This window comes from Calidris pugnax, unplaced genomic scaffold (genome assembly GCF_001431845.1).
Source record: "Calidris pugnax isolate Ruff unplaced genomic scaffold, ASM143184v1 scaffold24, whole genome shotgun sequence".
NCBI lineage: Eukaryota > Metazoa > Chordata > Aves > Charadriiformes > Scolopacidae > Calidris > Calidris pugnax.
Window position 1 is genome coordinate 14,936,020 of NW_015090922.1, and position 12,253 is coordinate 14,948,272.

The window sequence follows — 12,253 nt, forward strand, 5'->3', positions numbered from 1 at the left end:
TTTATCAGGAACCAGGAAGCCTTCAATATAAGACAATTTGAAGTTCAAACTTCACTTGCTGTTTTCCAGAAACATACCTTAGTAAGCGGGATAAGGACTAGTTTTGGTTTAGAAATAATCTGGCCTCTGTCTTGAGGATGATCTGTCATCCATCCTGGACTGCAAGACCTGAAAAGCTGGTGAGAGCGTGCAAGAAGAAAGCTGACTCTATCCGTATAGCTGTGACATCCAGCCCAGAGGCATAGTATATTATACCTGTGTAGATTTCCAGTCTGAATATTTTAATTTGGTTTTGAAAAAACAAGAGGATTCTTCTGCGTGCCAGATTTTCCTATGAAGACTGAATTACCAAAATAAGAACTGCTCCTTGCCTGGGGATGTCAGATGTTTGTTAAATAAGAACAAATTACAAGAGAATAAAAGATTAACCAAATTTCATTCATCGGAAAGCAGAGCAATAGATCTTGGAGAATCTGTATCAAAAAATATGTTGCTTTGCTTGGTGATTTCAGCAGGTAATTTTATGTATAAAAGCTATGCTATCTGCTGACTTGTAATAGAAATGGAATTAGATTTTTCTTTCGCTCAAATAATCATATATCTTAAAAAATCCTATGCCCAAAGCTTCTAAAAAATCTAGTCTTCTGAGAGGGCAAGCTTTAGATCTTTTCAATTATGAGATGATAGAAGAGCAGAAGGTTATAAAATAAATGAGAAAAATAAGAGATTACTTCTTAAATGCTTTAGTTCTAGAACTATCCCTTAGCATGTGCAGTATGTTCTGATGTGGAGTCTTAGAATCTCCAGTATCAAACCCAGGATTTAGCAACAGGGACAAAAGTACATTGCAATTGCACGCACCTTGAAGGAAAATAGTCTATCAATATTGTCAGCTTGGTATTGTATTGTACCTTGTATTGTATTTGATGCATTACTTTCCAGAATTGTATGTTTGTTTGTGCCTTTTTTTTTTTTCCCCTTAAAAATGTTATGTATTTTCAGGTTGGATGAGTTAATTGAAACATTTCTCAAAGATAACGATCCTGATAGCCCTCTGGATGTTGGTGCTGACATGCGCAAGATCAAGTATTGCTTCATTCATATGAAGGTATTTCTTTTTAAAACAGATGGAAGTGCAGCTGGCACTGAAAATAACTTGAAGATATTAATGGTTCAAAAGTGTCAAAAGAAGTGCAGTATAGTTGAGAGGCATTGGAAAAGGGTAAAACAATTGAAATGTGAAGTGCATGGAGGACTGATAGAAACTTGAAATTTAGGTGGAAAAAAATCAGCAACATTTTGTGGAAACCCAAGCAAGAATTTCAAGATGTGGTAAATAGTAAGAGAACACTGAAAGTTATTGGAATCAACACAGACAAGTTATTTGTATATGGATAGATGTATCCATCAGTATTCCCAGCAGTATGGAGGCTATATTTTGGACAAATGATGTTGAAAGATTAAAATAAAGACCAAAGACATGGTATCACCAAATCTGTTACACTAACTTTCCCAAGGATGTTGTAAGCCCTTCTAAATCCTTGAGCAGACAAGATACGTGTTAACTGGGAAGAACAAGTGAAATTGATAGGGACAGCAACAGAAGATAATATATACTTTTCTGTATTTTGGGATATAGTTTTCTAATATAACAATGTATGCATTCCTAATCTTAATTTATTGTCTTTAAGTAATTAGGTTTTAATTATATTATTAATACTGAAAGCTCTGTGATACTAGCGAACACTGGAATTCATGTGTAGAAAGAGTAAAGTAAATCATATGCTTGGTAGCGAAGATTGACAAATACAACTTTTCCCATACTTTACACAACACATATAACTTAACAGTCAACTGGTGGCAGGATTTTGTTCTATCAAGAGTCTAGAAAGCCCTTATCTTTTCTACCATACTAGGCAGTCTCAGAGTAGAATAAATACATGAGTGTGCTCTTTTTGTTTCTCCTAATAGGAACTAATGAATCATTCAAAGATTTCTGATAAAAAACTGCAATCACAACACATCTCTGAAGAAAAAGACACTAACAAAGAAGCAGGAGAAGAAGAATTGAAAAAACTGAAAGAATTATTGTGGCAAAGAGACAATGAAATCAGTATCCTTTCTGAGGAAAAAAAAAAAGATATTTGGGTTTGAGTTGATCTGGCTACAATGGTTTTTGTGTGTGTGAGATAGGCATTAGCTGTATGGAAGGAAATTCTCTCTACTAATCCCACTGTGTCAAAGCAGTTACTCAATTCCCAACTTTTATGTGGCAGGGCTCGTGCTTTGCACCTGCTTCTATTTCAGTTTTGACCTCCTGGATCCGAGCACTATTAGCTTTAGAAGGGTCCAGCCAAGATCAAAATACTGTGGATCAGGCCACACCTAAAATACTCTCCTCAAGCAAATGAAACCATTTTTTAGGATGAGAAACTGTTGCTATATAAAGATCAATTTATTACCTTACAAAAAATAGAATTTCCTGTAGGTGATATTTTTAGCCAAATGAAGTGTTGCTTTGGGGAGTACTGGGCTATTTGCCTTCAGAATACATATAAAACTTGTACTCTTTACATGCAATTTTAAAATTTAAATTAAAGCTAAAGCTTTTTGCATATAAAAATACTAGACTGCTCAGACATGCTTTGTCCATTTCAGTGCCTCATAGGAAACACGTGAGTAGTTGCACTGTTGCACGATGGGTGGGAGTTAACTTTTAGCAGGTTGACAGAACCGTGGGCAGACTGTAGCATCACTGTTTCCCTACCTTTGTGGCTACTTGGTAAGTAAAATTTGAATATGGCAGAGAATTGAAAAAATGGTTTTGTTTTGGCTTTGAGTTTATAAGTGACAAAGATTCTTTCACAGTTACTAGTAGAAAAGCAAAGTCAGTTGCATCCTTTGTTGTCAACAACACCAGATCAATTTTATATATCAAATGAGAATGGCATTTTACATCAGGCTATAGCATGCTACCAGTCTGAATTGAGGTGGCAGGAAAGCTTCTCTATTTCTGCTCTGTCAAAGAAGAGATGATGTGCATTTCAAATAAATTTAGCTGTAACACTGACTTATCATTCCTTTTAAAAAATTCTTCAGTTTTCATGTCAATTTTAAGGTCCAGATTCCCAGAAACACTTCTTCCTGAAATAAAATATTTTATTAGTATGAGACTGATAATGAAAAAGAGCAAAATGTCTCTATCAAATGCACTTGTGCTTGATAGATATATTTAAAGCTTTGCTTGCAGAAGTACAAGGAAGAAACCTGTATAAATCCATGTTAGATTGCTATAGAAAGAGTATAAGAATTACGGCTTTGAACACAACAGTGATTTACGGAGTCTGCAGCCACTAAGTGACAGTATATCATCATTAGAAAATTAATAACATGTCTAATGTGATGAAGTGGTGGGAAGTATGGAAGCTGTTTAGTAAATAAACTATGAGGTCCTCCTTGTCTGTGGTAGCTAGGAGCTATCGTAACAACTGAATTGTAAAGTCTTTTATTATTGCTACCTAGTCCAGTTAATATTTTCCAAAGACTACTTAAATTTTTTGCTGTTTATTTAGAAGATTAATTAGGATTAAAATGAACAGCATATCAAAAACCATCACAGGGACAGGATTTTCATTGTAAGCCCTCTATACCAAATATACTTCCAGTAAATACACAATGTTATTGGAAGAAATTTCCTAAAGACCTGTTCTGCATTTTAGTAAACCTTATTGTGAAAAGCTTATAGCTGTGATGCACTTTCCAGGCTACCCATAAGTTAAGGTGGGTTTTTTTGTTGTTTGTTTGGGGTTTTTTTTGAAATTTTGTTTATTACAGAATTTAAAATTAAAAAATGGAGTGTCACACAATGGCAATAAGATACTAGAGTTTGCATTCCTGTTTGTCTGTAAATGCTTTCATCAGGTGTTGATTGAAGGGGATCAATATTGTGGTCAGTCTGTGAATTTGTTACTGCAGTTTGCAAAAACTAAGGTGGATGAATATAATTGCAAAGAATATGCCCAACTCCAAGTTCACATTCACATAAAGGCTTCCATAATCTGAATTGTTCCACTTGGAAAAAAGGGATTTAGGCATAAACAAAGATGGTTGTTGCTTTATTAAAAAAAAAAAAAAAAAAGGTCCTTGATGATTTCCTTAATGTATCTTGCAGATATTCTGGTAAATATGCTAAAAAAGGAAAAAAAGAAAGCACAAGATGCTCTTTTCCAGCTTAAGGCTGCCTCTGCTGGTTCTATAGAAAGAGACTGCTCCGAGACTGTAAACTTGGAAGAAAGTCAGAGCCCATCAAGCTGTTTTATTCTGAAAGAGGCAAAAGATTTCAACTCTTCACTTCACAGACTACCTTTCCTTTCCAGAGAAACAGGTTAGTGTAATTAATTAACTGAGCAGTTATTGGATTTTTACAATATGATGTACAGCATATCATTCAAATATGTGCCAGAACAGGAAAGTTTTCAGTATCAGCCATATTGTGCTAATTCTTCATCCACAAATGCAGGGATTAAAATTTATAGCCTTCTCAAAGCACTGATGGCTTTTACAAGCTGATGTGAATGGTCTGTTGAATAGTCCAACAAACCCAGAGTATAAAATCAGTTGCTGGGCCTTGAATCTGAATGAATTGGAAAAAAAAATAATTTTTCAGCATAATTCATACAAAAATACCAGGAAATAATATTTTTACTCTGGAAGATTTAAAAGTACTGACTTTTAACAAAAAAGAAATCTAAACCAGAGCTGCAGATACTGAGAGAATTTTTGTGCAACAATTATTAATTGCACAGTGTCCTTAAACACCAATAAACACAATTTATTTTTTCTTTTTTTTAAATCTTCCAGCCTAGCAGAGAAATCTTACGTGCAACTAAAATGAAATTTCATTAATTATGCTTCTAGCTCCAATATCAGATTGTAAACACAAAACGTATTGTGATTATATTTTAGAGATTTTTTTATATGATACACTTCAGATATCTGGGCTTTATTTAGCATTTTAATAAATCATAGTGGTTATTTCTTTTGTTAAAAAAATTGAATGTGATTAAGTGAACTGAAACCTTGGTTCAAGAAATGACAAATAGCTCCATCTTTGTGCATGTGAGTAGCTTTAGTGAAACGGTACCTTTCTGGAGCAATTCTTTAGTAAGTGTGAACAAAATAAAAATTCTTATGCTGATGTATTTAAAAATATATTTTTTAATTGTTTCTTAAGTAGTTTAATAATTCACATTGTTTGCAAACAAGTTAGAGGTGAATTCATAAATAATGTATTCATCTAGGACAGCTAACACACTCAATACCATTTTAACATATGCCATGCCTTCACGAGCAGATGAGTACTATTTGTCCACAGGTAACTGATAAAATTTTTTATCTCTTATGGTAAATCGAACGTATTGTTATTCATGCTTTATTCTTATTTAGCTGTTTTGTAAAATTTAATATGTGAGCATATCAAATACTGTTCATTGAAAAAAGAATTACGTGGTACAGATGGTTGGCACAGGGAATCTGCCACAAAGATGAAGCATTGTCTTTGGTTAATCAATAAGTAAATGTAATTGATTCACATCCTGTTTGGATAATGAGTTTTAGATGGACATGTCTCAGGTGAGAAAGTAGTATGTTTTGAGATAAGACATGAATTTGATTGGATTGCACATTATGTGGTTTTATCATTCTGAAAGTAGCTAGAAACTTACTTTCTTCTTTTGAGCCCTCTTTTCAATCAGTTTTCCGGTCAGGTTCTGATATTCTGTGTCACTCCATGTGGACATGAAAACGATGAAGTCCTCAATAACCAAGATGCTAAGTGTGAACCTGAAAGTCCTCCCTTAGGTTCACTTATAGTTAATTTATTTTTAAACTTTTCAGTCATATTACTTGAGGGCTACAGGTAAATAAAAAGTTATTTTTGGACTATTTTAGGTTGCCATATATCTTTGCATTCCTTTAGTGTGGCCTGACATTCTACTCCAAGTCTAGTCCAGTAATATTGGCAACATTTGGACTTACAGTATTCTGTGTAGCTGTTATAAGGATAAAGCCTTAAAACATTATTTCTTAAAACACTTGCTTTATTGTTCTCAGGTAATACTTAGAATGGCAGACATAAAAAGTAGTAGAAACATGGTTAATGACAAAGCAGATACACACATGCCAGTGTGCCTTAAACACAACCTCAGAAGATCAATTGCCCCTGCAAGAATGTAACTGGGTGTCCAAGCTCTTTTGCACCTTTGTGTCTCTGGAACCAACAGTATTTTCTAACTAATATATAAACAACTTTTTTTTTTTTTCTATTTCTTTTGTTCTATCTTTTAAAGTTCTGAAAGTAACAATATTTATCTTAATAATTTAGCTAAGATTTATATTAAAAAATTCTTGTAGACTGGAGAGTATATGTTTTTCAAATCACCTAGTAGGGCTTTCACAGTTTGATTCTCCATGTTATTAGAGGCATGTTTGAGAAAAACACTTGTAAACATATTCAGACGGTTCATCAGAAAATGTTGAAAAAGGTCTCACTGTGGTTATTACTATTTTTCTACTTTGTTATAAAGATTTGACAGTGCAAAGATACATTGGTACATGTATCTCAGAAGCATTAGCAAATTCTCAGCTTTGATACTGTGCTTTCTCTTTTTGCAAACAGTTGCTTATGTACATGTGAGTTTTCTTTGAATATAAAGCAGGAACCAGCATATCAACTCAAATTGATTGGATTGTTGAACCTTATGTCCTGCAGTCAGCAAGGGCTGGTATTTCAGAAAAAGTTTGGATGATGACCTGCCTTTGATTCTGTCCTGACATTTCATCAAATAAAAGTGGAAATGAGGTGTCATTTTCACTTGAGCACAAGGCCTCGTTTTTCACATGTTCCAAACCTGCAAATAATAGTCATATTATAAAGTTATCCATTCATTTCAAAATCCATCTGCGCTGTATACATATGTCTTCTAGTCTATAGGCATTAAGGATTTGCTAAAGATGTGTGAAAGGGCTTGGGCCTGAGCCAGGGTTGAACTCCCAAGTAGAACCTTTAGTGTAATATTAAAGCTATTCTTCATCATTTAAACACTTTGCATACCTTATGTCATTTAAGCAGATTTCAATTTACAGCATGTAGGCTATATCATATGTTAACTATTTTAACAGTTTAGTTAGTTTGCAAGCTTTTTTTTTTTTGCTTCTGTTCTCTCAACTCTAAAATCAGCCTGTTTCAATGCAATATAAAATGGTATTTCTAGTGTCTCTAATGTCTCTAATCATGTCTCTAATGTGTTTTCCACTTTCCTATCTATCTCATTTCCTTATCCTGAAAACAATTGAACTAGAAAATCAACAGAAAGTATAGGAACAAAATATTTAGTTTAGTGAAGTAGTTGTGGGAAGTCTAGCTAATAATCAGTTTCTTAAAAGACAAATTATTTAATTTAGAACGTTTCATTTGTTTTGCAGTTGATGTGTTTGTAGACTTAATAATTGTTTGCCCAGAAACAGATCTTTACACTTTTGTGATAGAAAATAGAATTATTTCGTTCTGTTACTTTCATGCAAAATTTGCTGCTGCTTTTGCATTGTAAAATCTCCAGACTTACTTGTTACCCAGTCCAACAGTCATTTATGCTGCTAAATTTATGAAAAGTAGATGAATTATAAGAATTCAGGCATCCTTGTGCAGGCAGAGTTTGTTTCTCTGTATGGTAAAAAATGCATTATTTCATAGAACTGCTGTCTCTGTATGGTGAAACTTATTCGTACCATCTTTTCTGCATTGAAAGATATAGGTAATGATGTTTCTAGTCTATTCTATCCAGGCAATGATTTGAGCAGGAGAAATATAGCCACTACTGTTTCACCTCTGAGCATGCATTAGTAATCTATGTTAAGAGGAAAATTTTGATCTTAATCTCATCACATCAGTAAAACAACTCCTGGTACTTTTTCTGAAGAGTAATGTCTTTAACTGCTTGTTTAAATATCGGAGCTCATATTCAAAATAATTTTGTTAGTAAAATGATGTCGAACATGAGGTTTGATACCAGTGGAAGACCTAATAAGAATGACTGAAAGTTGGACACGTGGATGGTTGTTGTATTTTGTATTGTGCTTTTTTCAGTGTATATTACAATCTGTATTAGGATGTTCTCCTTGATGATTAGAGCAGAGGCATACATAAGTGTAGCATCCTAGTAATGCCCTAGGTTTCAGCAATGACATTGGGCTACATAGCATTGAATTCTTCAGCTAAAAATTATACCAGTTTACATGCTGACAGATTTGTTTTTCTTGGATCCCAAAAGATCTCTTTTAGGAGGGAGTGGTAGGTAGCTGCCTGGAAGCAGTGGAAGGCTGCCTGTTGCTGACATTTTGGCAAGCCGGCTCCCATCACTGAGGAGGTTTTACGGATTTCATAAAACAGCTTAGAGTGAACAGACCAGAACTTTTTATCTTAGTCCAAGTGTTATACCATGAAAAGGGAGAATGAGCTTTTCAATAGCCATCTTGATCACAGAACACTCTAAATTATAATTCCATAACTACATGAGTAAGAGTGAGCAAAACACTAACATACTCAGTAGCTGCTGTTATTTATTGCATCATAATATCTTTCATAAATCTGAAACAGACATAACTCTCTGGCTATGAATTTAATTTGTTTCAAATGAGCATTCCAGAAAATGCAAAGATAAGTTATTGGCATAATAACCTGAGCTTTAGAAATGCGTCAATGCTTTTATTTTTAATACAGTGATTTAATTCATCATAAAGTTTCTACTGCAGCTTTATTTTTATTCATAATTCATATCTGATAGAGATATTGAATGTGAAGACCAAATCCAAATGTAGAACTACATGTAATCTTTCTCAGGAGATGGTGTCAATTATTATGAATTAGTAGTTTCAGGATAAGTATGAATGAAGTAGGAACGAAGCTGGCAAAATAAGAAGAAATCAGACTTCAATAGTATCATGATCATTGGAGTGATAAACATTTTGTTTTATTTTACTTTTATCATACTGTATCCCTTCTTCTGTACATATAAGTCTTATTTTGAAATAGGTCTCAAACTGCTGCTTGCTTCTACCGTAATTCTGTCAGTGTAAGAGTTGTGTGATACCGTTTTTCCTCCTGCTGGACTTGTTTTTCTCCTGAAATATAAACAGTTTGGGTACCAGAAAACAGTGTGAATATTGTGACATTCAAAGAACACAATAAATCTTAGTAAGAGCTTCAAATAATTGTATATGCTGGTGGCCTTGAGAGGGATTATTTTGTTCTCACAAAAGATTTTATTAGGACTGTATTTTGACCATTTTCGGCCATTTCCTTTATCTTTCATTGAGAAGTGGTGAAGTTTGTTGAGAGTTTGGTGAAGAATTTACCTGCTGTGCATCCCACTCAGAGTTTAAGATGACATTCTTCTAAGCACCATGCAAGCATGTATAAAAAAGAGCTTTCCTACCAAAGGGCAGACAAGCTGACGTTAAAATGAAAGGTGGGAGCTGGTTTCTATAAACACATGGTGATTATGAATAGCAGAAAACTAGCGATGATAACACACCAACTCAATTCTAAACACTAAATATTTTCATCTTGTATTAAGACTTCTCAAAATATTTATCTTGGCTATTAGATATATATTTATGTAATAATTTGAGGGGAAAACCGTCCTTCCGTTGTTGGAAAAGCCACAGAAAGCTACCTAATGGAAAGGACTGACTGACGTTTTCTATCAGAATCTCTTCTGTGTCATTCAGTTCAGAAAAAGGCAGTTCTCAGCTCTCCAGAAAAAATTATGTGCTTAGCAAACCTATATGTTTCTTGGAGTCTTTTCTGTGTCCAGTAGTGCTTTGGGATATCTGGGGACAGACTCTTGGCACTGTGCTTGTGACAGATCTTTTGTCAACAAACAGATGTACCCATTCTATTGCTATTTGGTCAGTAAAAGAGCTCGTTGGTGCATTCAGGGAGTTGTTCAGGCTTACTGTTGATCTTTCTCAATAGTCAGAAAAGAAAGTATGTGCTACGTTTTCTGTTACAGGTTCAGGAAAAAGTATACATTCCATTTGCTCTCCAGCTGAACTCCTACCAGTTCTTAGTAAGATGTAGTGAATATTTCACTGCTACTGTTAAACGTTTGTAACTAATATTTGAAGAAAGACATTTTGTTTTGCTAATTTCTAAGCATTCTATAACATAGAGTGATTATTTGCCATGATAAATTTTTATTATTGCCAAGTTTAAGGACCAAGCAGGAAGTATCAGACTTCACTGCTTATGATTTAGGTATTTGAAAAAGCCTTCAAAATAAATGCAGCAAACATTAACAGTCAGTATATGCTTTTGAACAATTTAATAGGACTTCTGATAAGTTTAACAAAGTCATTTTCTGGTATTTCAAGTCACCAGATAAAGCATATATTGCTAAGGCTCCAATTTATGTCTAGAATCATAGAATCGTATGGGTTGGAAGGGACCTTAAAGATCATCTAGTTCTAACCCCCCTGCTGCAGGCAGGGACACCTCCCACCAGACCAGGTTGCCCAAAACCCTATCCAGCCTGGCCTTGAACACTCCAGGGATGGGGCATCCACAACCTCCCTGGGCAACCTGTTCCAGTGTCTCACCACCCTCACAGGAAACAATTTCTTTCTAGTATCTAATCTAAATCTCTCCTCTTCCAGTTTAAAACCATTACCCCTTGTCCTGTCACTGCACTACGTGACAAAGAGTCCCTCTCCGGCTCTCGTGTAGGCTCCCTTCAGATATTGAAAGGCTGCTATAAGGTCTCCCAGGAGCCTTCTCTTCTCCCGGCTGAACAACCCCAGCTCTCTCAGCTTGTCCTCATAGGAGAGGTGTTCCATCCCTCTGATTTTCTTGGCTGGACCCATTCCAGCAGATCCATGTCCTTACTGTGTTGAAGACTCCAAAGCTGGACACAGTACTCTAGGTGGTGTCTCAGGAGTGCAGTGTAGAGGGGCAGAATCGCCTCCTGTGACCTGCTGGCCACGTTTCTCTTGATGCATCCCAGGATGCGGTTGGCTTTCTGGGCTGCCCAGTGCACATTGCTGGTTCATGTTAAGCTTTTCATCCACCAACACCCCCAAGTCCTCCTCAGGGCTGCTCTCTAGCCATTCTCCGCCCAACCTGTATTTGTGCTTGGGATTGCCATGTCCCAGGTGCAGGACCCTGCACTTGGCTTGGTTAAACTTCATGTGATTTGCATGAGCCCGCCTCTCAAGCCTGTCCAGGTCCCTCTGGATGGCATCCTCTCCCTCCAGTGTGTCGACCGCACTGTCATAAATATGAACGCACATCTATCTTCAGGCACATGTTTTGTTGCATGTAATTGTGGTAATTTTTGAATTTGTCATGTGCCTTTGTACATTTTGGTATTTCTGGCTATCTTAAAGATCACAGTTTTACTTCCCTTTTTAATCCTTTGAAATGAACAAAAAGCAAAAATTAAAATTTGAAGTAGTTTCTAGAACAAAATTTCTTATTTTAAAAGTATATTGATTGCAATAAATACCAAGAAGACTACCTCTGCGAATTTACAGGAGACTCAACTAACTTCTGGGGTTTGGTTTTCGGTTTGTTTGGGGTTGTTTTTCAAAATCTATTTTTCAATCTGTACTGATTCCAAGAGCTTTATTTTGGAATTCACAGTGAGTCCACTGTGAGTTTTGCTTCAGTGAACTGAACTGACCGACGTTAGTGAACAGTAAAAAACAATTACATTAAGAAGCTTGAGGCTCTGTAGAAACATCTATGTAAGCAGCAACAGATGACCAGTCTTTGTTACAAAGAAATATAGATACATGTTGTAAGATTTAAAGTTAAGTGAGCTTTTGCAATTGGTATTCCATGATAAAGCCCTGTGTGTTAGGATTTTTGTCGTCTTAACTAAGTGTTTATAAATATGAACATAGAGTTATTTTTAGGAGATGAAGCCCAGATTTTGCTTTTTGGAGCTCAGTCTCCATTTGCAGCATCAAAGGCAGATTTTGTAAGCTGTAAGGATTTAATGAGAGGGGAGAGTGGATCATTACAGTACTTTCATTAATTTTTCAGAGATGTTGAAACTCAATTATCTGATATATTGAAAATGCTGTTATGTAAAACCACTTACTGCTTATACGACCATCAACAGCTTTGTCTTTCTCCACATTTATTTAGTTTTACAAAAGATTTCTGGTTTTTCTAAGATGCCCATCATGTCTT

General features: G+C 35.2%; 1 protein-coding gene across 3 annotated transcripts in view; it reads left to right on the plus strand.

The window, feature by feature from the left end:
* KIF6 (kinesin family member 6) overlaps nucleotides 1–12,253 on the plus strand; it is a 158,942-nt gene that overhangs the window by 64,876 nt on the left and 81,813 nt on the right. For all 3 annotated transcript variants that reach the window (XR_001412954.1, XM_014950568.1, XM_014950569.1), the window contains exons 11-13: nucleotides 1,003–1,108; nucleotides 1,972–2,113; nucleotides 4,172–4,384. Coding sequence is in view for 2 of the 3 variants with exons in the window: in XM_014950568.1 (XP_014806054.1) it covers nucleotides 1,003–1,108; nucleotides 1,972–2,113; nucleotides 4,172–4,384 (461 nt within the window). In the remaining variant the exon portion in view is untranslated. The remainder of the gene's footprint in view (nucleotides 1–1,002; nucleotides 1,109–1,971; nucleotides 2,114–4,171; nucleotides 4,385–12,253) is intronic.